The sequence below is a fragment of the Leptidea sinapis genome, chromosome 23 (genome assembly GCF_905404315.1).
Source record: "Leptidea sinapis chromosome 23, ilLepSina1.1, whole genome shotgun sequence".
Taxonomy (NCBI): Eukaryota; Metazoa; Arthropoda; class Insecta; order Lepidoptera; family Pieridae; genus Leptidea; species Leptidea sinapis.
This window is the reverse complement of record NC_066287.1, coordinates 8060782-8084879: the sequence shown is the minus strand read 5'-3', so window position 1 is coordinate 8084879 and position 24098 is coordinate 8060782. Positions and strand designations below refer to the sequence as shown.

General features: G+C 35.7%; 2 protein-coding genes across 3 annotated transcripts in view; one reads left to right on the top strand and one right to left on the bottom strand.

Moving 5' to 3' along the window:
• LOC126971255 (UDP-glucose:glycoprotein glucosyltransferase) overlaps positions 1–4972 on the top strand; it is a 42604-nt gene extending 37632 nt beyond the window's left edge. Inside the window, exons 27-28 of the mRNA XM_050817451.1 lie at positions 1050–1095; positions 1170–4972. Coding sequence (XP_050673408.1) covers positions 1050–1095; positions 1170–1195 — 72 coding nt within the window. The 3' untranslated portion in view covers positions 1196–4972. The remainder of the gene's footprint in view (positions 1–1049; positions 1096–1169) is intronic.
• A 2397-nt stretch (positions 4973–7369) lies between these two features.
• LOC126971258 (protein Wnt-11b-like) overlaps positions 7370–24098 on the bottom strand; it is a 73739-nt gene continuing 57010 nt past the window's right edge. The window contains exons 1-6 of one of the 2 annotated variants that reach the window (XM_050817456.1): positions 20692–21063; positions 19486–19702; positions 18286–18552; positions 14432–14594; positions 13013–13266; positions 7370–10495 (exon numbers count right to left, since the gene is read on the bottom strand). In XM_050817456.1, coding sequence (XP_050673413.1) covers positions 10318–10495; positions 13013–13266; positions 14432–14594; positions 18286–18552; positions 19486–19702; positions 20692–20734 — 1122 coding nt within the window. In that variant the 5' untranslated portion in view covers positions 20735–21063 and the 3' untranslated portion in view covers positions 7370–10317. Of the gene's footprint in view, positions 10496–13012; positions 13267–14431; positions 14595–18285; positions 18553–19485; positions 19703–20691; positions 21064–24098 lie in introns of those variants that run through there. The other variant, XM_050817455.1, reaches the window with a different exon arrangement.

The window sequence follows — 24098 nt, the reverse complement described above, 5'->3', positions numbered from 1 at the left end:
TTTTTTTCGTTTATTTTATTTTTATTTTAGCCAACCCGACGTTTCATGACCTTTTCAGACCACGTTTTCAGAGGGACTGAAAGTGAAGAATAAAAAATGTCATATGAAAAACTTATGTAAAAACACATTTACAATAACACGCGTTCAAATAATTGAAAAAGTGTTTTATTTTTATGTGTAACTCTTGCGTTGGACTAGACTAGTAGTAGTAGTACTGTGTATTATGTTTTGAAGGGCGTGTGCTGGCTTAATTACAATAACACAAAAAATTCAATTTTAGTGTCGGGGTTACGGGCGCAGTGTGATATAACAAAGGTCGTGTCAAATTATGCTACGGCGACTTATGTACAAAATTAAAAATCTTTCAAGTACAACCCTCGCCGTACTTCTTACCCGCTCCGACAAAAAAATACAGTCTCGGAGAGGCGACGAGCGTTTATTTTGATTGAGAAACGGCGCTTGATTTACTCCTATTTTTGTGGTCTTTTGAATATAATGCTTTACATAATAGTTTTTGTCCAAACCAACTTAAAGAACACTTTGTGGATATTAAACACGGACGTCATTCTAAGTCAGCTGTATCTAAACACATAACAGACCGTCTTAACCACTACATCCGCTTCGACCAACCAAAAGTTTTGGTAAAAGAGAATAGATGTTTTCCAAGAATGGTACGTAAAGCCTTTGAAAAAAAAATCTGTCTTGGGCACTACCCTTTAGTCCCTGTGCACATACATAGAAAAATGCAAACGAGAGCAAGTGGAAGGTTTACCAACACTTTCACTCAACTTACCACACACACTCTCTTTCACTCACCTTACCACACACACTCGTTTCACTCGCCTTACCACACACACTCGTTTCACTCGCCTTACCACACGTACTCTATCTCTTTCTTTCGTTAGCTTTTTTTGCATTCGTTCGAATGTTGGTGACCTGGCATTAACCAAAAAAAAAAATACTAGGAGCTAATTAATGTTAAGCAATAACTTTTCTTTGTTTTACAGGAAATCGAACATTTAAATTAACAACTTTTCTTTCTTTAACAGGAAATCGAAAGTCATCCTGAAGAAAGTAGGCCGGAAAGTGTTTCAAGTAAGTAATTACCTAAATAATAATTATGACTGATAAAATGGATAAAGTAATAGATGTACATATTTTAATTTCAGATAAAGAACAACACACCGAGTTATGATGAAACAAGGCATATTAAATTAGACTTTTTGTTATTCCAATTATTGCGTGATACTTTTGTGTAACATATGCGGTGCGTGTATTGTAATTGAGTTCGTAGTTCATCTAGTTACCGGATAGCATTTCAAAAAAGTTATTACTTTTACTATAAGGTCATTGTAATGTTATACACTGTAAAGTCTGAATTAATTACATAAATTTAAAAACTGCCGTTTTGGCGCGTTTTATTGTTATCAGGGCTGCCAACCGTACTCTTAAATAGGGTATTGTCCGCGATTTTCTTTAGGTGTACTCTATAAGCTATAACGAATAGAGTACGCTGAAGTACTCTTTTGTACATAAATGAAGCTTTTGCATTCTAAACAGTAAAATTATTACTACTAAAAAAAGATACTTGGTGATACCAAACCCAAGGCCGTAAAACTCGGGCGTTTCTGAACTTATTACATGAACCAATCAGTCAAAATAAAGAAAAACATTTTGAAACATTTTAATGCTCTAATTAATCTGTACCCTTTATTTACAAACACTTTTCTTAATAAACATGTGAAGAGGTTTGGATGAATATTGACATATACTTTGTTGTCATACCGTTATGGCTTCGAATATTAGAATATCCTAGTCATCATAATATTAAATCATAAAAATATCATGTTGGCATAAGTCTAAAGTAAAAAGTTCCTTAAAGAAAATATTCGACTTTTTAAGTTTTAATAAAATAAAATAAGTGTTGTATATGAACACTGATCATAACAGTTAAAACTGGAATGCTCGCCACCACCGTTCCATTACTCATTACTTGGTAGCTTTGGTACCTTTACTCAACCTGACAGTGGCTAAATTATGGCGTCTATCCGCAATAGCCACAATATAACGAATAAAATAGACTTATTCAATTCAAAATATTAAGCGTATATCGTAAAGGTGCGAACACATTTACGCGCGGCAGCCGCGAGCCCATGTTCGATCCGAGCTGACCTTCATTTGCCGCGCGAATGGAGCGAACCAATCAATATGTTACATAAATTTAGTACAACGCGATGGCCGCACGCAACAGCTGATCCAGAACATTCAAATCTTTACCAGCCACTACACATCGCGTCAACAAGGCAGACCAGTTCATTCTTGTAAACCAAATTAGCAATAACTTTAACATTTCTAGCACATGGATACTCCTATACTAGCCTACAGCTTTTTTTTTTCATTTTTACGTATTCGCCGTTCGAGCCACAACTACAACCGCCACAACTGCGCGCGAGGGAACGACGCTCCTTTGATGAGGTCTCAAAAACCGACAGCGAGCGAATTGCCCCGCGAGCGCCTATGTTCGAAGGCTTGCCGCGCGTAATATGTACGCACCTTAACTTATGAGTTGTGATTCTAAAACTTGGGCGGCAGTGTTCAATTTTATCAGGTATTCCACAGGGCACAGACTCAAATACAGGCCATTATTGTTACATATAATAACTGTTTTTAGTGCTATCCAGCCGTGCTATTTTCAATATACCATAGTTAATTTGTTGTGTTATAATGAGAGTTAACTGTGAACACGAAAGGAAAGGTTCAGCTTGAAAAAAAAAATGTAATTAATAACTAAAATAAAACACAAGTATAAAAAACGCTGCCTAATTTAAACAAAAGGTAATAAATTAAAAAAGCATTTAAATTTAATCCGTTTCTGAATAAAAATGTGCTAGTAAAATTATATGATCTACTATTGAAAAGGTTTTAAATTTAATTATACCACATGAATAGTTTTTAATACCACTAATTATAAATACAAAAACGAGAAAGCATAATGAGTAGGGCGCTTCCCACGCAATAAATACAAAAGAAATCCGCCCCGGTTCACAAATCACCGTTTTTGTGTTGCTTTCGTTGCCAACATATAATTTGAGAATATTTCATATTAGTTACGGATTTTCTTGTACAATAAAGGGATTATGCGACGCACGGTTTTTATTTTAGTCTTCTCGATTGTAATTTGAATCTGGAGTTATTTAGCAAAGTCAAATAAACTCTTTTAAAATGGGCTTAAAAGTGTTTTTGAATCGTCATTATAAATGACTAGATTCATAATAAAAACCTTAGCAATTCGAATTTGAAAAGTTATCAAATCATCAATCAAGTGTAAATTAATATAATATTAATATACAGTAATGTGAATCCATACCTACCTGGTTATATAGTGAAGTGCTGCCGACGTGCGTGGGTAGCAATAGGCATAACCGTTGACTCTCACCACGTGACCAAGAGTAAATAAATGGTACACACAGTACAGTAAACAGCCATATTAATAATATGATATAACTTTTTCTGTTAAAATATTCAAGCTTGCAATCAATAAAACAATACGCGTGTCGCGTTAACCTTGAGATTGTCAACTGGCTGTGCGATCGTCAACCTGTTATTTCCGGTTCTCTACGTGTACACAACAAGCGGCCAGTGGACACTCACACATGCCCCGGATCATTGTAGTAATGCAACCATTTCGCGTGGTTGTATGTAGCTTATTCTCTGTACTATTTAATTTACTCATGTGTCATAGAGTCCCCGATTATATCCTCGACGCATACCAATGTGTTTTCGGTTTTCGAATTCATACGTACGTTAATTCGACGTTTTATAAGGTCAGCAACGATCTTGTGATTCCCTTGATCGTGATCCTGGGAGTATCGGCTCCGGTGACCACTGACTTACCACCCGTATGTTCTCCTCCATAAAAAAATGTGAAATTATAACAAGCATAAAACTGCTTAATCATATAGGCTGCAAACGTAGACCTAGTATTAAAATCCGACAAAAATAAGCGATAAAATCAAAGTCGTTTAGTTTTATTAGTTATTGTTTAGTTAATAGTTTCCAAAATTTTAATTGTTAATTTTTGGAGGAGAGAAAACCCGGATTTTTGAGTTTGTCGCACGCATGATTATCTCCCCCACGCAAGCGCGACGGTTGATTTAGAATTCTTAAATCTGAGAAAGGCGCTCAGTTTGCTCAAACTAAACCTACGCATAGCTGTTTTTTACCAATTGCAATCCAATTTATAAAGAATTGTTGCCTTAACTTAAGCTCTCATAATGTAAATTTATATCATTTTGTTTTTCGTTTTATATGCCTTAATATTGTAATAACTACATTATATAAATATTTATATTTGAGGCTTGGCACTTTAAAAAATAAATATCATTGTATTTATTAACTAGTTTACATATTATTGCTAATAATAATTAATAAAATAGCTATTAAATTATTATTTAAAATTGCAAAAAATTGATAGCGCTCATTATAAGAGAAATTTTGTTTTGTGTTCATAATTAACTCCTTCAATATCAAACGTATCATGGGTTGTTTTTAGTATAATTTCCTAGTTAATAATAACGATTCGTAAAAAGATGTAATAAGCATATTATGTATCATATTTTATAGTACCTAATGTATTATAAATAATTAAACTAAAATCAGGTATCCAGTGAGTTAGTTGTACAGTAAATTGTACTCTTAATTGATTTGTTGCATTCGACTGCTGTTTATTTTATATATATATATATATACATTTTCTTTCCCTAGGTTTATCATTAAGTGAAATGTGATAACTTACATTAAGTATAATATGTTTAAATTCAATTGGTATGTGCAAAACAACGAAATTGTCTTACAAGTATCATTATATTGTTTATAATTTTTGTTACAGTTTTTTTTTTGCTAAAATTACTACTGGCACAGTTTGTGTTTGATATGACTTTCACCAGATTGTAAAATAAATTCTTGAATATAATTTCTGTTATTTTTTTTAATGATATCATCCTCATATCAACCCGCCACAAGTTACGATATCATCCCCACCATCTGGATGTCTGGCGGTCCTCCACAGTGCGGTCTTCAAGGAGCTCTCTTCCACATACTACAAAGCTGTTGATTGAACTTCCTTGTGCGGTGTTACGGGACGATACGACATGTGTATCTTCAAAAAAAAGCGTGTACACCTTCCTTAAGGAATGCTCCTGTAATTCTTTTGGTGTTGTTCTCTTGCAGAACGTGGGCTGCTGTGATCATTTAACACCAGGTGATCCGTACGCTGGTTTGTCCTCCTTTTTCCAAAAATTAAATAATTAAATTAATTGATAGTTATTCGAAGTAAATCCATCGAACAGCATTATATTACAAATGCTGAGAATTACTATCTTTCCCTAGTAGATAAAATTAATTGTAATAAAACCATGTGTTCATGACCATTTCAGGACCGGCCCGAAAAACCATTTTAACCATTATTACCAATGCATAGTAGAGAGGCAGTACGCGAGTAACCATTGATCGGTCCGGTCCTAGTTACCATTAACCATTACAGGACAGGTTCGAGTAACCATTTTAACCAATTAATAGTAGAGATCCGCGTACTCACCAGTAGAACTCTTAATTATAGTTATTTAGCAAGTGTCATAGATAAGTTCAGTACCTACTATCTATCTATCTACCCCTAAGAAAAGGGGTGCACCCTTTTCATGGTCCTTCGAGTCTAATTGGAACCCTTTTCAATAGTCTTACAAGTTTTGTATTATATTTCTTATATTTTCCGGTCCCAGCTTACGTAATAAGCTGATTTTTAGTGTTCTAAGAAAATGACAAATTTTGTTAATAAAATCTCAACTTATTACATTGGGACCCACCACTTTCCACCTCCTTTATTTGTGCTTAATTATATAGGTGATGCGAGATTCCAGTGATCTACCACAAGCGCTAAGTTTACTGTCCGCTAAGCGTATCATTCATAAATCCTGGTAAGTTTTTTTAAACTACAGTTGTGCCTCACTGACGTCACAAATATCAATACTCAAAAAAATATTACCATTTAACAGTCAACAGCGCTCTACACTCTTAGCTATATTTCACCGGGACACCACGGCGGCGCCACCAATCGCCGCTACCAACAAACTATAAACAGCTCTTGAGACCTGGTGTCCTGGTTGCGCAACCAATTTGGTGGCACGACCAGCTCGAACTCGTGCACAGAATGTTACTGGCCGCGCTGCCACAGGATGTAAATACTACGTAATAAGAGGCGGACTGCCTAAGTAAAATTTTAAATTTAGTTTATTATGAAACGTGCAGTGATTTGACATAACTTTGAAATAATAATATGGCGACGAAATATAATTCGACTAAGTTTCGAACCGTACAGTTGCTTAAAACGTAGTTGATTACGGCTATCACCGTTTTTTATAATATTATAGCCGCCATCTGTCAATCTATCAATGACTGCACGTTCATACAATCGAGTGAATCGCTTTTTTCTTAGAGAGTTTCGTTAGGCTGGCCGCCACACTGGTCGCGCCACCATTAATTACTATAGAGCTGTATGTCGTCTTACTCAGTCGGCCGCCAGTGACGCTCTGTTCCGTTTTGTTTTTTAATTGCATACGAAGGCTAATTTCGATACAAAAAGGTCTATTATCCAAATTCAGAGTAGATCACCAATTTAGAATAATTTCTCATCAGATAATTCCGATAGAGATTTAAAAAATGAAACGCTTAGGCTAAAATATAAGGATGAACCCACCACTGTTTCCTTTTTTCTCTTAAACTTTATTTTCCTATTATGATACCGTTTCAATGTGTCTAGTTTGGTAGCTTACTGACACCACGGTGACGCGACCGGTTGCGCCGCCATGGTGTCCCGGTGGAATATGGTCCTTTATGTTGGTAGGAAACATAATGAGCTGTCTAGCATACACCGTAGATGTAGCATACACATAACTCACAGCATATATGTATCACATACCTGTGGGAACAAGCATCAATCTAAATATTGGAGCCGGTTCATTGCATTTTTGTATTGAACTAGTTTGAAGTAGATACCCTTAATAATCTCTATATACCTAGGTATAAAAACTTCATGTCACTTTTGATGGTGTGCAGTGTGGTCCAACTTGAGAGATGGGATAGTTTTTATTTCGATTCGTGGACCTTTAATATTTTGTATTTTCAAACTTTATTTCTCTATGAATAATTATGAGACAAATTTGTGTCGCACGTTTTCACAGCTGTCACAGTCTATCTAGACGTATAAATGATCTTAGTTTCGAAGCTATCTAGACTTATAAATAATCTGAAGTGATATTAGTATGGTATATTATTGCTTTGATTTGACCTTTGGTAAATGCTATTAAAAAACACATTCATCTAAGTTTGTATTTATTTACAGAAAATAAATATAATTAGGATACCTATTACACTTAGGTAAATTAGGATACACATTATGGAACATTTAGGCATACAAGAAATCATCTATATTACATGTTTAAATAAATTCTATGTACAACTTATTTGTGCAGAAACTAAACATTTTATTGTCGTACTACCTACTGATAAATTACATACACATTATTATGAAGTGAGAAATATAAGTTAAGCTAAGTACTCCAAAATCACACTAATTACACATAACTTTCTACAAACATTTATTATTCAGAGTTACAGTTTACATTTCAAACACTCATTACCTCACAAGACCAATTACTGACAAGACGAAAAATATATTTTGTTTCGAAAGTACCTTCATTTATCCAAAATTAGAAAGAGAATTACCAAACTCAGGTTGTAGTCAAAGGGGACTGACCATTTTTGGGCCCAGCTGTTACAGAAATAAAAAAAGCGTAATAAATTCTATATTTTACAATAAACCAAAATCACCAAAAAATATAAAATTTACAGTTGTTAAAAATGAAAAAAATATTTTTGGAATGTACATGTGTTTTTTGTTGGAATCGTGCAATTTTTAATAAAATGGCTAAAGAGGCAATTTGTTAGTCTATGGTAAGACATTAATTCATATACATGAGGGATGGGCAGTCTGATTTCTGGGCCATCGCTTCGTGTAAACAATAATATTTTTATTCAGATTATTTATTTAAATAGGAAAACACAATTTTGCATTTATTGTTGGCCAAAAATACATGATTTATTTATCTCGACGTTTCATTGACTACAGTAAGTAACAAGTAAACTTGTTTACTGCAACAGAGAATCTTGTGAAAATCAGTTTATCTAAATGTGTGATGTGTGTAAATTCTTTAAATATGTTGTTTAGTTAGCGCATTCTAACAAACACAACTACAATCATTTTGATTTGATTTAATCATTATTACAGAAAAAAGGGCTATTTATGTCGTGAGCGAATAATATTTAGCCTTGCGTTGTATTAAGTGGCCTACACGTAACCCTATTGATACATATACCCTACATGTTATATTCTAAAACATTTATACATCAGCTAGGAGAAGTGACTAGTTTGTCATCATACATGTTTGTTTTCTTTGGTTAGAACTGTAGTGTTTCAGCCAGAAACATAGCTCCAGGTGGCAAAAATTGTGTGAGAGAGTATCATGATTGATGCTACATTTCCTCTTTCACAAGTGCGAGCGAATACGCGATATAATGCATTTGGTAATACCGCTCACTCTTTAAGACTTGCCGTGTCACGTGCTTTAGTAAAATTTTTTAAACTCTCTGGGAAGGATATGCCCCGAGGAACTTTGGGGCCTTGAAGTTGATTATTTTGTATAAAAAAAACGGTCCGTATAGGTACCTACATTCTTTTACTTTTTTCAAAGTCAAGAGGAGCTCTTATTTAAATGTTATATTACGCTCTTATTTAAATGTTATATTATACTCATAATATAACATTTAAATAAGAGCGTCATTTATGTAAGTCTTCACAGTTAGGCTGCCCTGGGCAAGCCGCAAAATAACTTAAAAAATAGTCTCTCCGTTTCAGTGTGTAAGTTTAAAAATAACACAATTTGTATAATAAAATAAATAGTTATAATTCTAATATTGAGTCGTTACACAACGGGGTGTAGAGAAACGGGCTGAAAATGCGTAATCACAATAACAAAGGCAATAATAGTTGATGATGAATTGACGATTTCAAAATTAAATACAAGATGATATAGTTGTGTGACTTCGGGTTACCAGGATGCTTTTCCTCGCGGAAACTGCTCGCCTTTTGTCAAGTATATTGTATCCTTTGCCCATGTGTTCTACAACATCTACCCCAGACTCAAACCACAACAACTTCTATGATACAAATATCCTTTGTGTAGAGAGGCTTTAATGAGTTCAGGGAGTTCAGTTTCTCCCAGATGCCATACTTTGCTCATTGGATTCGCTTAGAATATCACAAGAATATGAAGATTAATATTTTATTACCCATTTATAATAATTACCAATTATTTATCTTCACAATAAGTTCTTAGGCCCTGTTCACGCATTTAAAAAAAACATTGGCGAACGATCAACAAAGGCTGGCTAAGGATCTGTTCGAGATAGATTGCCAATGTATAGCAATGTATATAGTATAGTAATTGTATTAGCATTATCAATATTTTTTTTTGTTATAAATGCCTCTGAATCAGATGTATTGGTATTGGCGTTATTATATAAATAAATAAATTTTTCTTTAACAATTTAGTTAACCTAACTAGGTCATTCAAATAATTTGGTCGCGACGAGTATTTAGATGAGCTTAAAGGCTGACAAAACATGACCAATTGTATTGTATTGTCAATGTGTGCTTCAATATTCCAAATGCTAAGGAGCTAATGTCAAGCGTGGCTGAATAATTGAATGTTAGTTTGTTTGTTACGCTTTTACGCCGGAGCTACTGAAGCGATTTTGATGAAATTTGGTACAGCGATAGCCTAGAGCTCGGGAAAGGACATATGCTACATTTCATTCCAAAAAAATCCATAGATCCCGCGGGATTTGTAAAAAACTGAAATTAACGTCGATGAGCTATAACTATACCAAAAGTAGGTTTGACATAGCAATCTTCGGAACGGGAGCTAAAACGGGAACAGGAACTGGAGTAAGACATGAGATAATCTTTATTTCCAATCTTACTTATTATTTTTAAAAAACCTTTATCTACGCGGACGAAGTCGTGGGTATCAGCTAGTTAAATATAAGTATTAATAGAATTATTATAAATTACAATAAATAATTAGTTCGTTTTTTGCCGCACGCCAACAGATTATACAAGCGGGCTTCAGTTTTAACAAGGTAATAATACAGTTTTATTTCTATACACCCCGTTTTATTGTTCTTGCTGTGTTGTTAGATGTATCAGTTGCAGTAGTGCTCCTCGATGGAGACCCTGCAGAGCTGACAGTCCACGCGGCAGCACCAGTGGTAGCGACAGTGGCAGCGCTCCAGTCGAGTGTGTCGCAGTGCGCGACGACCTCGCCCGCAGCAAAGACGCGAGCACCCGCCCGCTGCGCCTCCCACGCTAGCGTTACATTTTCTGTGGGATAATTGAGTGTGTAAAGTACACGTATGATCAAAAAACATAAACCGAGCGCTCTCAAATGATGGCTGTACGAGTCGAAGATCATACATCACCTGTTGTGTTTGCACATTATCCACCAGTTCCCGTTCGAGCATCAATCGGTTCGCGTGTGCTCATAACCATTTACCACTTAGTTCAATAAAACAATTTTTCTTACTTAATTCTTCAATTAATCTATACGGCAACCAAAACACCGTACATCTTGGTCCTTCGAGCCGGATCAGGGTGACATACAACGGGAAGCATTGTAGTCGATCAGTTCTGTTCAAACGAGTTCACTCGAATAATTTTAAAAGCGTTTCTCTCACTGAATGTACATTTCCTCAAATTTGAAAATCGGCTTATATTGCACCTGTACACAAAATAGGTTCTACGAATGATGTATGACTAAGCTCTGCATAATAGTCAAAGATTTTGTGAAAATAATAAGTCGAGAAAAAATTATCGAATAAGAGCAAGAATCTCGGAATGAGAGACAGTTACCTATAAAGTTGATTAAACCTTTATTTTGGCGCACGTTCTATAAAAGTGCAGAAGTCGTGTTACAGCTTCGTATTATTAGCAAGAAGAAACAATAATATGCGTTTTTACAACGAGGATATTTATTAAAACGATACTTAATTCAGAAATATATAACTCTTAATCGGGAGTACAAGTTGCCCTCGAGTGGTACTCTTAAAAATTGTAAACACTGCGCGTGCTCTCCATCTACGTCGAAAATGTTTTAAGATAAAAATAAAATGTTTGAACAAAAGCTGTAGACGAATTAACCCTTTACAATATTTGTAACAAGATATTTGCAATAAATGTGCAAAAATTTGACCTTGGAATATCTATAGTACACACAGCGGACATCCTACGATAAGTAGATTTTTAGACACATTTGAGTGTGTCAAAATAAAGGTTTTTGCTGCGTCTGTCATTCCGAGGTCAAATCCCTAATTTTTCTGGACAATAATACCCAGGTTTACGGTTTATTAAAAATCTCCTTCTACCCATCCCAACACGGATTGCTTAATGAGCGATCTACTGTATCCAACCTGATTAGGTTCAGCATGATTATGCTCAATGAATATGATGACTGAAGCCATGCACATCAAGTCACCAGTGGGTGGCTCCTTTGCACAGGATGCCGGCTAGGTTATGGGTACCACAACGGCGCCTATTTCTGCCGTGAAGCAGTTATGTGTAAACATTACTGTGTTTCGGTCTGAAGGGCACCGTAGCTAGTGAAATTACTGGGCAAACGAGACTTAACATCTTATGTCTCAAGGTGACGAGCGCAATTGTAGTGCCGCTCAAAATTTTTGGGCTTTTCAAGAATCCTGAGCGGCACTGCATTGTAATGGGCAGGGCGTATCAATTACCATCATCTGAACGTCCTGCTCGTCTCGTCTCGTATTTTCATCAAGGTAGAAGTAGTATCCTATACCGATTCTAGCAAAACATTTGACTCAATAGATCATAAGACTCTTATTCAAAATTCAACTTTTTGGCAGCGGTGGGGATCTACATCGGTGGTTTGCAAATGATCAAAGGTCTCAATCTGTGATGGTCAGTAATTACATCTCTAGCTGCGTAACCAGTCCCAGAAGGGTTCCCCAAGGATCGTTACTCGGTCCTTTATCATTTTCTATCTTTATAAATGATACTTACAGCTGCTTACTTAACTTTCGCTCTTGCTTTGTTTTGCTGATGATATGAAGATATTTAGTTCCCTTGCATTAAATATAAATTCAAATTTTTCTGTTCAAAATAGGATTTAAGATCACTTAGTGATCATCAAAAACAACCACCCATTCGAAATAGTATGCCTCAGACCTGAGAAGAACGACATAAGAAACTTGGTGGGCTTTTTTTTCTTAATTTAGTTACAATATATTATGTAGTATCGTACAAATAAAATTATAATTAAGAAAGCTCGAGGCCGTTCGCTCCATCGTTTTACCTTTTTATTTATTTATGCATAAACAGACAGTTTCACAAATAAATTACTAAATTAAATAACAGATACCAGACCAATAGTTTCCTTAATTAATAAGTTTAATAGCGAATGTTATTTCGGTTAAATTGAACTTGGTAACACACTTCACTAACGGTCGTTCCCAATATACTATCTACAGATAGAGATAAATTACTACCTTCTAATGTCAGTTATTAGCTGTCAATAATCTAAAGCTGTCCCAATATACCAGTCAAGTCATTCGCCTTATATTGGGACGCGTGAATTGAAATTTGTCCCATTGATAGACAGCGTGTACGGATAAGGTGAGTTACCATCGATAAGTTTATTGGGACAGAAAAGTCAACGATAGTTACGATTTTTATCTCAAGTAGGCCACAACTGGAGATAGACTGAATATTGGGAACGGCCGTTAATGATGCCGATGTCACGACAGCTCTCATGTTTATACATTCAAAAATTCAATCAAATTCTTTAGTGAGAACATTTAGGAATATTATGAAGCGTACCGGCCGTGAGTGCCAAGTGAGCCGGCAGCTAGGTCCGGCTCGCAGTAGTCGGGACTGGGCGTGACGTAACGCAGGCGTGGTTTTCGCGCGAGTGACCGACGCGTGTCTCGCAGCGGGCTCGCGCGCGCTGACTCGCGAGCGAGCTCGTTCGTGACTCGCTGCAGCGGGGCCGCCGACCGCCAGCAAGTGCGCACCGAACACGAGCCCGACACGCCGTGACACGTACACTTTGTGCGTATGCTGCTCGATACCATCTGACAAATATCAACTAGTTAAAAGTAGTTCATTCTTTCTTAGAAGCCCGACGAGATAGTCCCCGTCCTGTAATCGTTTAACACCACTCACACTCACATCACAATTCATACACCTACAATAACACTACACAGAAATTATCACACACTTATACACATACATTCACACATATTTACAAACACACATACATATATCACCGCGAAGTCTCTTCAAACGTAGAGTTCACTGGACATACAGATATATCAGATCGTTAGTGATATTCTCTCCATCCAGCCTAGTGAGCAGGCGGTCCGGATCAAGACGCCCCGCGCCTGTGAGCTACATTTTCGGCCTCCAAGGCCCCCTTTAGGACTATCAGCATGTTTTTAGTCGGTAGGGAGTGTTTACAGCGTTTCGGGGTCTTCCATATGTAAATGTATTTTCCTCCTCTCCAAAAAAAAGTATTTCATTAAGAAACAAGTGTTCTAAATTGATCATTACGGTCGAGGCACATAATAAAGAGTAACAGTAACTCGAGGTAGTACTCGTATTTTGCTGATAAGGGAATCGATAGTATCTCTATAAATAAATACGCAAGCACTTAAAACGCTTTTTCTAATACACTTTCTACGAAAAAATTGGATAATAATCGACATTAGCAAAATGGTAACGATTTTGTGGAAAACGCCGTTTATATTATAAATAGTGCGGCATACAGTGTATAATATCAAAAAAACGTGAACATCATGTTTCCGGGACGATACGGCATGAGTACCATAAAAAAAATCGGACACCTTCTTTAAAGGCTGGCAACGCTCCTATGATTCTTCTGGTGTTGCAAGAGAACGTGGGCGGCGGTGATCACTTAACACCAGGTGACTCGTACGTTCATTTATCCTCCTTTTCCACAAAAAAAACATTCGCATTATTTTACTTTTTTGGGCTACAAAGACCTTTGCAGTGGTTGAGGCTACTTACTGTCACTGAAAGATGCTGGAGGAGGAATTATAAGATCCTATAGGATATGTACTGAGTAGACTTTAAGCATATTCTCATTTCACATTGATTATCAAAAAATAATAGTGTTTCGAAAAGTCACTTTACTTCCTCGACTATTATTGCCGCAAAATAAAGCAATTTATAAGTTAGTTGCTTCGAGGCTCAGCATATAGTTTATTAAGTACGTACTTTCCTTCCAAAGCGGCCGTTCATCAAATTTGCAGAAGCAATGAGCGGGCGGAGTCGCTCGAGACGTGTTTGCAGATCCACTTGAGGGTCAAAGCGAGGGTCATCTGCCGCCATGCGGTACTCAATGTTGCGATGCCTGAAGCCTCTATCGTCATAATCGTATCTGAAATTATAACGTACATTATTTACGAGTAAAATAGACAGTATTTCTCGAAAAAGTTTAGATTTGAGACAGATATTATTTATTTATATATTATACCTACTAGGTACATTATTTTACGAAATGAGGAGATCCGTGAGAGAACCAAAATCACCGACATAACCAAAATGATTGCGAAACTGAAGTGGCAGCGCGCAGAGCACATAGCTCAACGGACAGATAGCTGTTGGGGCAAAGTCCACGAATGGGCGACCACGTACCGGAAAACGCAGTGTTAGTAATACAAGATGGACCGGTGGTCTGGTCAAGATCGCTGGAATCGGTTGGATGAGGGCAGCGCAGGACAGTTTGCCGTGGAGATGTTTGGCGAAGGACTTTGTCCAGCAGTGGGCGTCTTCCGGCTGATATGATGATGAAGAAACTACATTATTTACAAATCAACAAATTTTAGTTCAGTAAAATTAGATCTGAGCCAGTCAATAGTTTTTATTTCAGAACAGAAATTCTAATATTTCTAAGTCACGCTTATCTTTATCATTTAACTCAACCCTCAAAATCTAAGACTATGTTCCATGTTTAAAAAAGTTCAAACGTGAAGTTGAAACCAATAATATCCATCTCTTTTCCTTTCTATATGAGATTATAAGTTATTCTGACTGTCGTGTCGTGTATTTACGTTATTCAATTTTATCGCTGAACCCTAAACGTTTTCAAGGCGGGCAAAAACTAAGAAATGTCGCCGTTATTAGACGGGATAAGAGCATAATATATAAATGGTGAAATAAAAAATAATTAATATCTATATTGAACATAGAAATGACATTTTACACGAGCCTTTTGTATTAAAACAAATTTATGTGACATCTGTTTCCTTTTGTTAAATAAAAGGCATAAAAGGCATTTATTTTCTCAAAATTGATTCCTTTAGAATTCTTTTTGATGTCATTTCTTATAACTACTAGATACTACTACCGCTTCGGAAACAAATGGCACTCTGAGAGAGAAGAAGCGGCGCAAGAAACTCTGCCAGCATTCTTTTTTTGCGCTCTTTTCAATAACAATATACAATATTGTACAGTCATTTCTATCGCTATAAAATAATCACAATCTAGTCCCAGGCTGTCCGATCATTTAGATATTCAGCAGTGGAGTAATAGGATTAAAATTTAAATAATAAAAAACATTTAAATTTATTTATAGATAATGCCTGAACAGTGGCTGGGACTTTATTATAGAAGTGTATTTACCCTTAAAGCTATTATTATTATTTACCCTTAAAGCTATTATGCATCTTATGAAGCCTACTAGAATAAGTTACAAGCAATCCCTTATTTCTAGTGTTATAATAATGAAATTTACTATTAAGAGCAAAAAGGTGACGATTTTTGTGAAAATTGAAAATTGTTAGGTAAACTCAATATACAGGTTGTCTCAAGATTCAACGTCAAACCGAAACGGGACGATAAGACAGATGAAAAGCATCAGCAGAAAAACTAGAAAAAACCTGGATTCGTATAAAATAACCAACTAACTAACCCAACAAGTTTTGTACCATTTTGGAATCCTGATTAAAGGCGCCAAATCTTGATGGCACTTGCCAAAGCACTCTAGTACAGTTTATTCAGGAGGCTCTATCAAAGTCGAGATATTTTGAAAATGTTGAGTCCATTATACGGCAAAAGTGTCATTTCTAAGAAAATTTAGGGTAATTGTGTTTTTATATTTTATTGTGATAAAAGATGTGTTATTTAGAGCTATGGCGACATGTTTCAAATGGACAAAAATACAACATTAACCACAATCACCAAAAAATGGTTAAAAATGGAGGAATACGGCTTTTTTAGTTTAATGCCCATAACTTCTAAAGGACATAGTATGGATTGTTTTTCTGATTTTTCTGGTGTTGTTTAAAATTAGTCTATGTCCATTCCGACTCATCATGCCCGGAAACAATAATAATTCTATTTGGAGTATTGCAAGAAGTATACTTTTTAGTAATTTCCACTACTCTGTGAATCAGTTGCCTTCTGACAACGGGGCGACTTTCTATAATGAATCTTGAGACACAATGGTTCATCGTTAAAAATTTGTAAAAATATTAATTTTTGTTTTAGTATTAATTTTGATTTATCCGACGACGTATTCTGATAATTATAATATAATTAAATATGTAGGTAGTAAGTTCTAATGGAAATAATTGTTTATGGTTATATAGATTTACTAGTGGAACCGACAGACGTTGTCCTGTACACACGTCTTAAATTTGAAAAATCGATCCAGCCGTTAGGAGGAATTCACCAACATACACATGAGCAGGAGAATTATATTATATGGACGGATTTGAGAATCTAAACCTATCTCAAATTCATTGGAACACACAAAAAAATCATCAAAATCGGTCCAGCCGTTTAGGAGGTAGTTCAATTGTGAATCTAAGCCATCCTCGAATCCCTTTGAATTCACAAAAAAAAATTCATCAAAATCGGTCCAGCCGTCTAGGAGTAGTTCAGTGACATACACACGCACACAAGAAATTTTATATATTTTGGAGATATATCTTTATATATATTTATATAAAGATATATCTCTTGTTTACTAAGACATATCCAGGCAGAAATGTCTGAGTCAGAAGACAAAAATCAGTCTGTAATGCGTACAATAAAAATATTCGTCATGTCAACCATGTTTAAATCGAGTTTGAAAAACAAATACTCATGCGCTGGGATGACGCTGGGCCGACACGAAATGAATCACGAATTTACTAAAAACGCCGCCCAAATGTTGACGTCCAAGATTTACTAACGGCCGTTCCGTCTATCTCTTACTTGAGATAAATATTCAGTCTATCTCTTACTTGAGATAAAAATCGTAACTATCGTTAAATTTTCTGTCCCAATAAACTTATCGACGGTAACTCACCTTATCCGTACACGCTGTCTGTCAATGGGACGACGTATAGCTTACCAGCGATAGAAGCTTGTATGGAAATTCACGCGTCCCAATATAGGGCGATAAGAATGACTTATCGGGTATATTGGGACAGCTTCAGATTATTGACAGCTAATTACTGACAGTAGAAGGTAGTAATTTATCTCTCTATCGTTCCCAATATACTATTTGTAGATAGTATATTGGGAACGGCAGTAAGACAATAAGATGGAAAGATATGGATAGTTTGTCACTTTCATACTTTAGGTCAAAATGATATTTTGTATCTCTTCTTGTTAGCAACACTAACTTTAAAGAAATGAGCCCTTTACTATGAACTCTAAGTCAAAGGATATCTCGTAAAGTTTCCATTGATACCTGTTCATAGCAATTCGTCTCCAATTCGAACCACTTTATTAGTGATCAGTTTTTCGCACTGGAACCCGTAATCCTTACAAACAATAATAATAATATTGACACACTTTTTACACAAACTATCTTGCCCCAAATTAAGCATATATAGCCTGTGTTATGGGTTACAAGACAACGATATATTTAATACAATATACTTACTTAAATATACATAAACTCAAATAAACATACATAAATACATTTAAACATCCATGACTCGGAAACAAACATCCATATTCATCATATAAATGCTTGCACCTACCGGGATTCGAACCCGGGACCTCTAGCTTAGTAGGTAGGATCGCTAACCACTCGGCTATACAGGTCGTCATATGTAAATATAAATAGTATTCACCTGTCTCTGAACCGTTTCCTTGTTGGACGACCACGTCGAGGAGATCGTGGCAGGCGCTTACGTCCCCGTCTACCTTTTTTCTTCGGAGCCACAGTCGCGTTAGCTGGTGCAGGCTGGTCGTCTACCAGTATCACTATGGGGGGAGCTGTGGTCGGTTCCAACGTCGTGGTTGGCCGCTCTCTTGTGGTGATTTCCATATCGAATATCTCTTCGAATCTACCATCTCTAGCATTTATTTCGTGAGCATCCAAAAATTGTTTGGCAAATCTTAAAAAAAACAATAACAACTATAATATAAATGTGTATCGAATTTAAAAGAATTGATAAAATCAATTATGTGGTAATCGCTACAATCATGCTACCTATACACCGAAGTGATAAAAAAATTGAATTTGATTATAATAAACATAATTCGAACTTATAAAAGCCTACCTATTTTACCTTACACTCATGAATAACCCTACGAGAAAAATCACTAAGTATTTTGAGTACATATGATTTTTCCGTATGGAATTTGTATCTAATAGACTAATAGAGATTAATAACTATCATTCTGGATACAATTAACCCTAGAGGGGAGTTAAGGGAGTATAATCAAGCTATCGAATTTCCTTTGGGAGTTTTGTGTGCAATTACTAAAAGTTTTGAAATACTACGAGATTGATTGAGTTACTAAGGTGTTGAATCTGTCGCAGGAAGGATAACATATTTTCAAATACATACTAATGCAGTGCGATTAAAGTCAAAGTCAAAGTTCTTTATTTGCCAGAAATATTCACAAGTAAAGTTGTTACAAATTTAAGAGCAGGCACATGTTTCGTCTTGACAGACATGCAAATTATTTTGTGGTTTCATTTCACAATATTTTTTATTATTATAAACCTAACACAATCAATAATGACTGCTACATTTATATGGCCAACGTAAAGCCTACTAAAAGACCCTACAATACACAATTACAATAATAGTAAAAATAATTATAACAAAATATATTATTATTGGTTAAAATAGTATTGGTGCCAGTCACCACTTCGTTTGATAATATTCGTTTATTGAGTAAAAGCAATATTTTTTTAATATTGTTAATAATCCACACCAAAAGGAGCCCACGTCAGCGTTGAGATTACTTCCAATGGAAAGGCTTTTGTTAGGGGGGACGGTGAAGAAGCCATCAAGACCCAAAAAACATGTCAAGCCCACCTTTCAGCCCACTGGAAGTTGTCACCGCAGCCTCCCCACTTGAAGCGCGCTTGTGGTTCGGACGGCGCAGGCGCAGCATTTCGGGGTGGTCTCGGAGGAGCACGGGGAGGTGCGGCGCATGAGCATGCAGCTAGAGCACCAGACGCACACGCCCGTGCTATCTTCCACGACAACGCCGCCGCTGACATCGCGTACACATACGCCTGCTCACGGGTACCTACAGATAACGCACGAGTTGAATGGCAGAGTTCAGGCATGCGATTATGCTGTGACCGTATTATAACCATATCTCATATAATATACTTAATATCCGGACGACCGAGCCTTGCTCGGATTTTTAAGAATGTACAAAACTTGAACAAAAAAAAAACTAATACGACATCTGGATTCGAACCGGGGTCTTCTGCTTTCCGGATCACCCAATGTCCCATCTGAGCTATAATAGTCTTGTATATAGTGGCGAAATTTACCTTTGTATTCTAATGTTATTGTAGCTGTTTCTCATTCAAACATGGATAAAACCATTTTTTTTAAATTGAAACCTAGCTAGATCGATTTATCACCCCCGAAATCCCCTGCATACTTAATTTTATGAAAATCGTTGGAGCCGTTTCCGAGATTCAGATTATATATATACAAGAATTGCTCGTTTAAAGATATAAGATAAACATATCATAACTTATTTTACTAGTGGGAGGCTCCTTTGCACAGAAAGCCGGCTTAATTTTTTGCCATAGGACTTGTAGTTTTGCATGAAATCGAGATAAACCGTTTTTCAACCTATAACACACCCCTTTTCCACTTCCCGACCTCAGACCGCCCGTAATTTATTTTTACTTTCATTTATGTTATATTCTCTTCCTTTTCCAATAAGTTTCATCCTACTATTTTTTTTTTCACTTTTTATAATTTTCAAATGCTTCTGCACTGGTCTATTATGGTTATGACAGTTTCTAGCAATATATATACTGGATACTGATGGACTCGGATATTTCATTATTAAAATTAAAAAAATAACACGAGATCGCAAATTTAATAGTAACGCGATAACATGGTAAGCGAAGACTACGGCATAACACTACACTGTAGGCGCGAGAGGTGAGGCGTGCGGACAGCGGGGGGAGATTCTCCCGCCCTTTACCCCAGGCCCCGAATGCATTCAACTCGAGAGCAGACTATACACACTCTTTGTATTATAGAACTTACCAATTGGATCAATCTCTTTCTCGCTTTTTTGGATGTGAAACATCTATAGCCGCACGTAAAACCGATTTCTGGCGTGGCGACGCGTCGCCTTGTCACAGTAATACCGTCCTCAGAGGCAACATCGAATATAACTATTACCGAAGTCAATGATTAAACGAATTAAGTAGTCACGATTTGAAATAAATTCGTAAATTTTTGTATTTAATGAAAATAAATGTTTATTCAATAAATAGTCATCGTTATTTGGAAAAAAATCGTAATATTTTATTTTATCATTATGACATATTTAGTTCCTATCACAATATGTTCTTTTCTGCATATTACTTTTACAAAATAATGTCGATGTTTCACATCTGACAGGCGTCCCGTGACGGCTCACATTTTTATTTTTATTTTGAAGTAACACACGTTAATGATGATTACAGGCGCGTTGGGGTGGCGGGGCGAGGAAGCACCATAGGAGTAGGTACGGGAAGTTTAGAAACTAAGCAATTAATGAAATGAAATGAAATGAAATGATTTATTTGTATGAATCGTGGTAACATAGTTGTTAACAATTAATTGGTGTACAGCACAATTCGCCAATATATCGGCATACAAATATTTGATTGTCAATATTGGAATATCATATTTAATTTATACTTATACGTTCTTAATACACATTACATAGCTTTAATTCAATGATATAATATAAAATAAACATTAGTTTGTAGGTACCTCTCAAAAATTACATTTGAATACTATTATTTTTGGCTAAAGAATTCTTTTAAACTATAAAAGCATTTATCTATTAGCCATAATTTTAATTTTTTATGCATAAATGTTTAGGCATCTCTCTAATATTCTTTGGAAGGTGGTTAAATACCCTAATACACATAACATTTGCGTTATTTTGATGAAGCGCTGTTCTACAGTATGGCATCAGAAGGCGAGTTGGATCTCTTAATCCTAATATGGAATAGTCCTTTGCTGGTTTAAAAAGTTCGCCATGTTTTTTAATGAACATACAAATTTCTAATATATATAGACCAGTAAGCGTTAACAGACGGTGCTTTTTGAATAATGGTCTACATGATTCTAGAGGACTGACATTGCATAAAGCTCTTATACATTTCTTTTTTACCAGAAAAACATTTGAAATATTAGTTGAGTTTCCCCATAGTATTAACCCGTACCGTAAAACTGACGCAATATAACCGTGTTATGCAGTAAGTGCAGCATTAAAGGATACAGTTTGTCTGAGCCTTCTTAAAGCGAAAACGAACTTATTTATTTTGCCTGCCACTGTATCACATTGAGCTTTCCAGTTACAATTGCAATCTAATATAAGGCCTAAAAATTTTACTGTGTTTGTTTCTTTAATCGTTTGGTCACTGTGTGTTATATTTAGAGATTTATGTATTGTTTTATAATTAGAAAATTGTATATATTTAGTTTTTGTCATATTAGCGAATAAATTATTCTCATTAAACCATGTCAATATAGTTTCTAAATTTTTATTAATAGTCATATTATAATTATTTATCGCTTTATGCTCGTCAGTATTATTAATAAGTTCGGTCTATCTGGTTGCAAAGTTTAAATAATGATAAGTTTGTAAAGCATGTAATTTTTTATCAATATTTCATCACGGTCATCTGCGTTTACAATTCATCTGTGTTAACAAATAACTTTGTCTCTGTTGATTTAGATTTTAATATAATTAAATTAGCACAATTTAAAAATGTAGTAAACAAGAGTATTACTGCAATACATGATCTAAAATAAAATGAAACTTATAAATCCTGTAAAATAAGTGTTTTTTTTAATGTTATTTTTTAGTAATCGTTAGTTAATTCAACTGTCCATGTCACATTAGAAACTTTAAGTCTTGGTGAGAAATTCCTAAGGAACAATTGTTTTAGCATTATATATTAAAAGCCACTTATTTGTACCTAGATTTTGGATAATTGTTCTGTTTTTTTCTCCAAATAAATAAAAATAAAAACTAATTAAAATAAATTGACATCAAATACTTAACATGACATGTTTTTACATGATAGATAGTGTTGTGTAAGCTACGGTGTAAGCATACAATTTATTACTTATTATTGCAATGCTTATGCGGCATATCAATGATGAACAATCTAGAAATCAAGATCATTTCTTCCCACAGCCATTAAAGTTTCAACACATATATATAAATCGGTATTATACCGTGAACATGAATTAGACACGCTCATAATGAGTTAACGATAACATCGACGGGGAGATCGGAGAGACAATGCTTATCGATATCGAAACGCTGAGCACGTAAGGGCACACCCTGTATATTTGAACCGTGGAATATAGGTTTGCTTGATTCTAGTTGTATCGATATTTTTCTAAGCACATCTTTAAAATCTCATTTATTGACTGAAACTTACCCCCTGTCTTCTTCTATTGACCTAAGTCAGAATGAGAAAAAACACTCCTAAGCGGCTGTTTATAGTTAGCGGACCATTATGAATAAGGGGGTTGTATTTCCTATCTTTGACGTCTTTAAGGTCCCAGATAAATAGACTTTTTTTTAAAATGAAAACGAGATGAGCAGGACGTTCAACTGATGGTAATAGATACGACATGCCCATAACAATGCAGTGCCGATCAGGATTTTTGATAACCCAAAAATTCTGAGCGGCACTACAATTGCGCTCGTCACCTTGGGACATAAGATGTTAAGTCTCATTTGCCCAGTAATTTCTCTAGCTACGGCGGCCTTCAGACCAAAACACGGTAATGTTTACACATTACTGCTTCACGGCAGAAATAGGCGCCTTTGTGGTACCAATAATCTAGCCGGCATATTGTGCTAAGGAGCCCCCCACTGGGGTGCATATAGACGTGCCAACGTCAGAAAAGTGGACAGTAAGGAAAAGGTGTCAGTATTGTCTTATCTCTAATTACAAAACTACTATTATTTGAAAATAAATCTACTGTTTAGCCTACTCAGCTCACTGTGACTTTGAGGTAACAAAAGGGCGAAGAGAGTTGGCGCAAATCTGCTGAGATTAATCAGATAGATTAGATAGCTCGCTTCTTTCTGTTAGGTGTCCGTAACTCACGAATTAAATTCGAAACCGCCGTGATTTCGTTGACATTCGTGTGCTAATAGAATTTATTTAAAACCATCACTTTCGCTACCACACAAATTAAAAAAAAATATCGTTTCTAACTCTCGACCCAACCAACAATGTAAGTGGCGACTATCGTTGGACAGAAGTGTATGAGGCTCCGAATAGGAACTTCAACGGCCGAGTAATGTGTTCTTTGGGGCGTTCTAAGCAATCCAAGCGTCCGAATACTTCTTACCAACGCCATCTACTCTACGGCTATTAAGTTGTAACAATATTTATGTCAAAACTAGTTTCCAATCCAACCAACTGGCG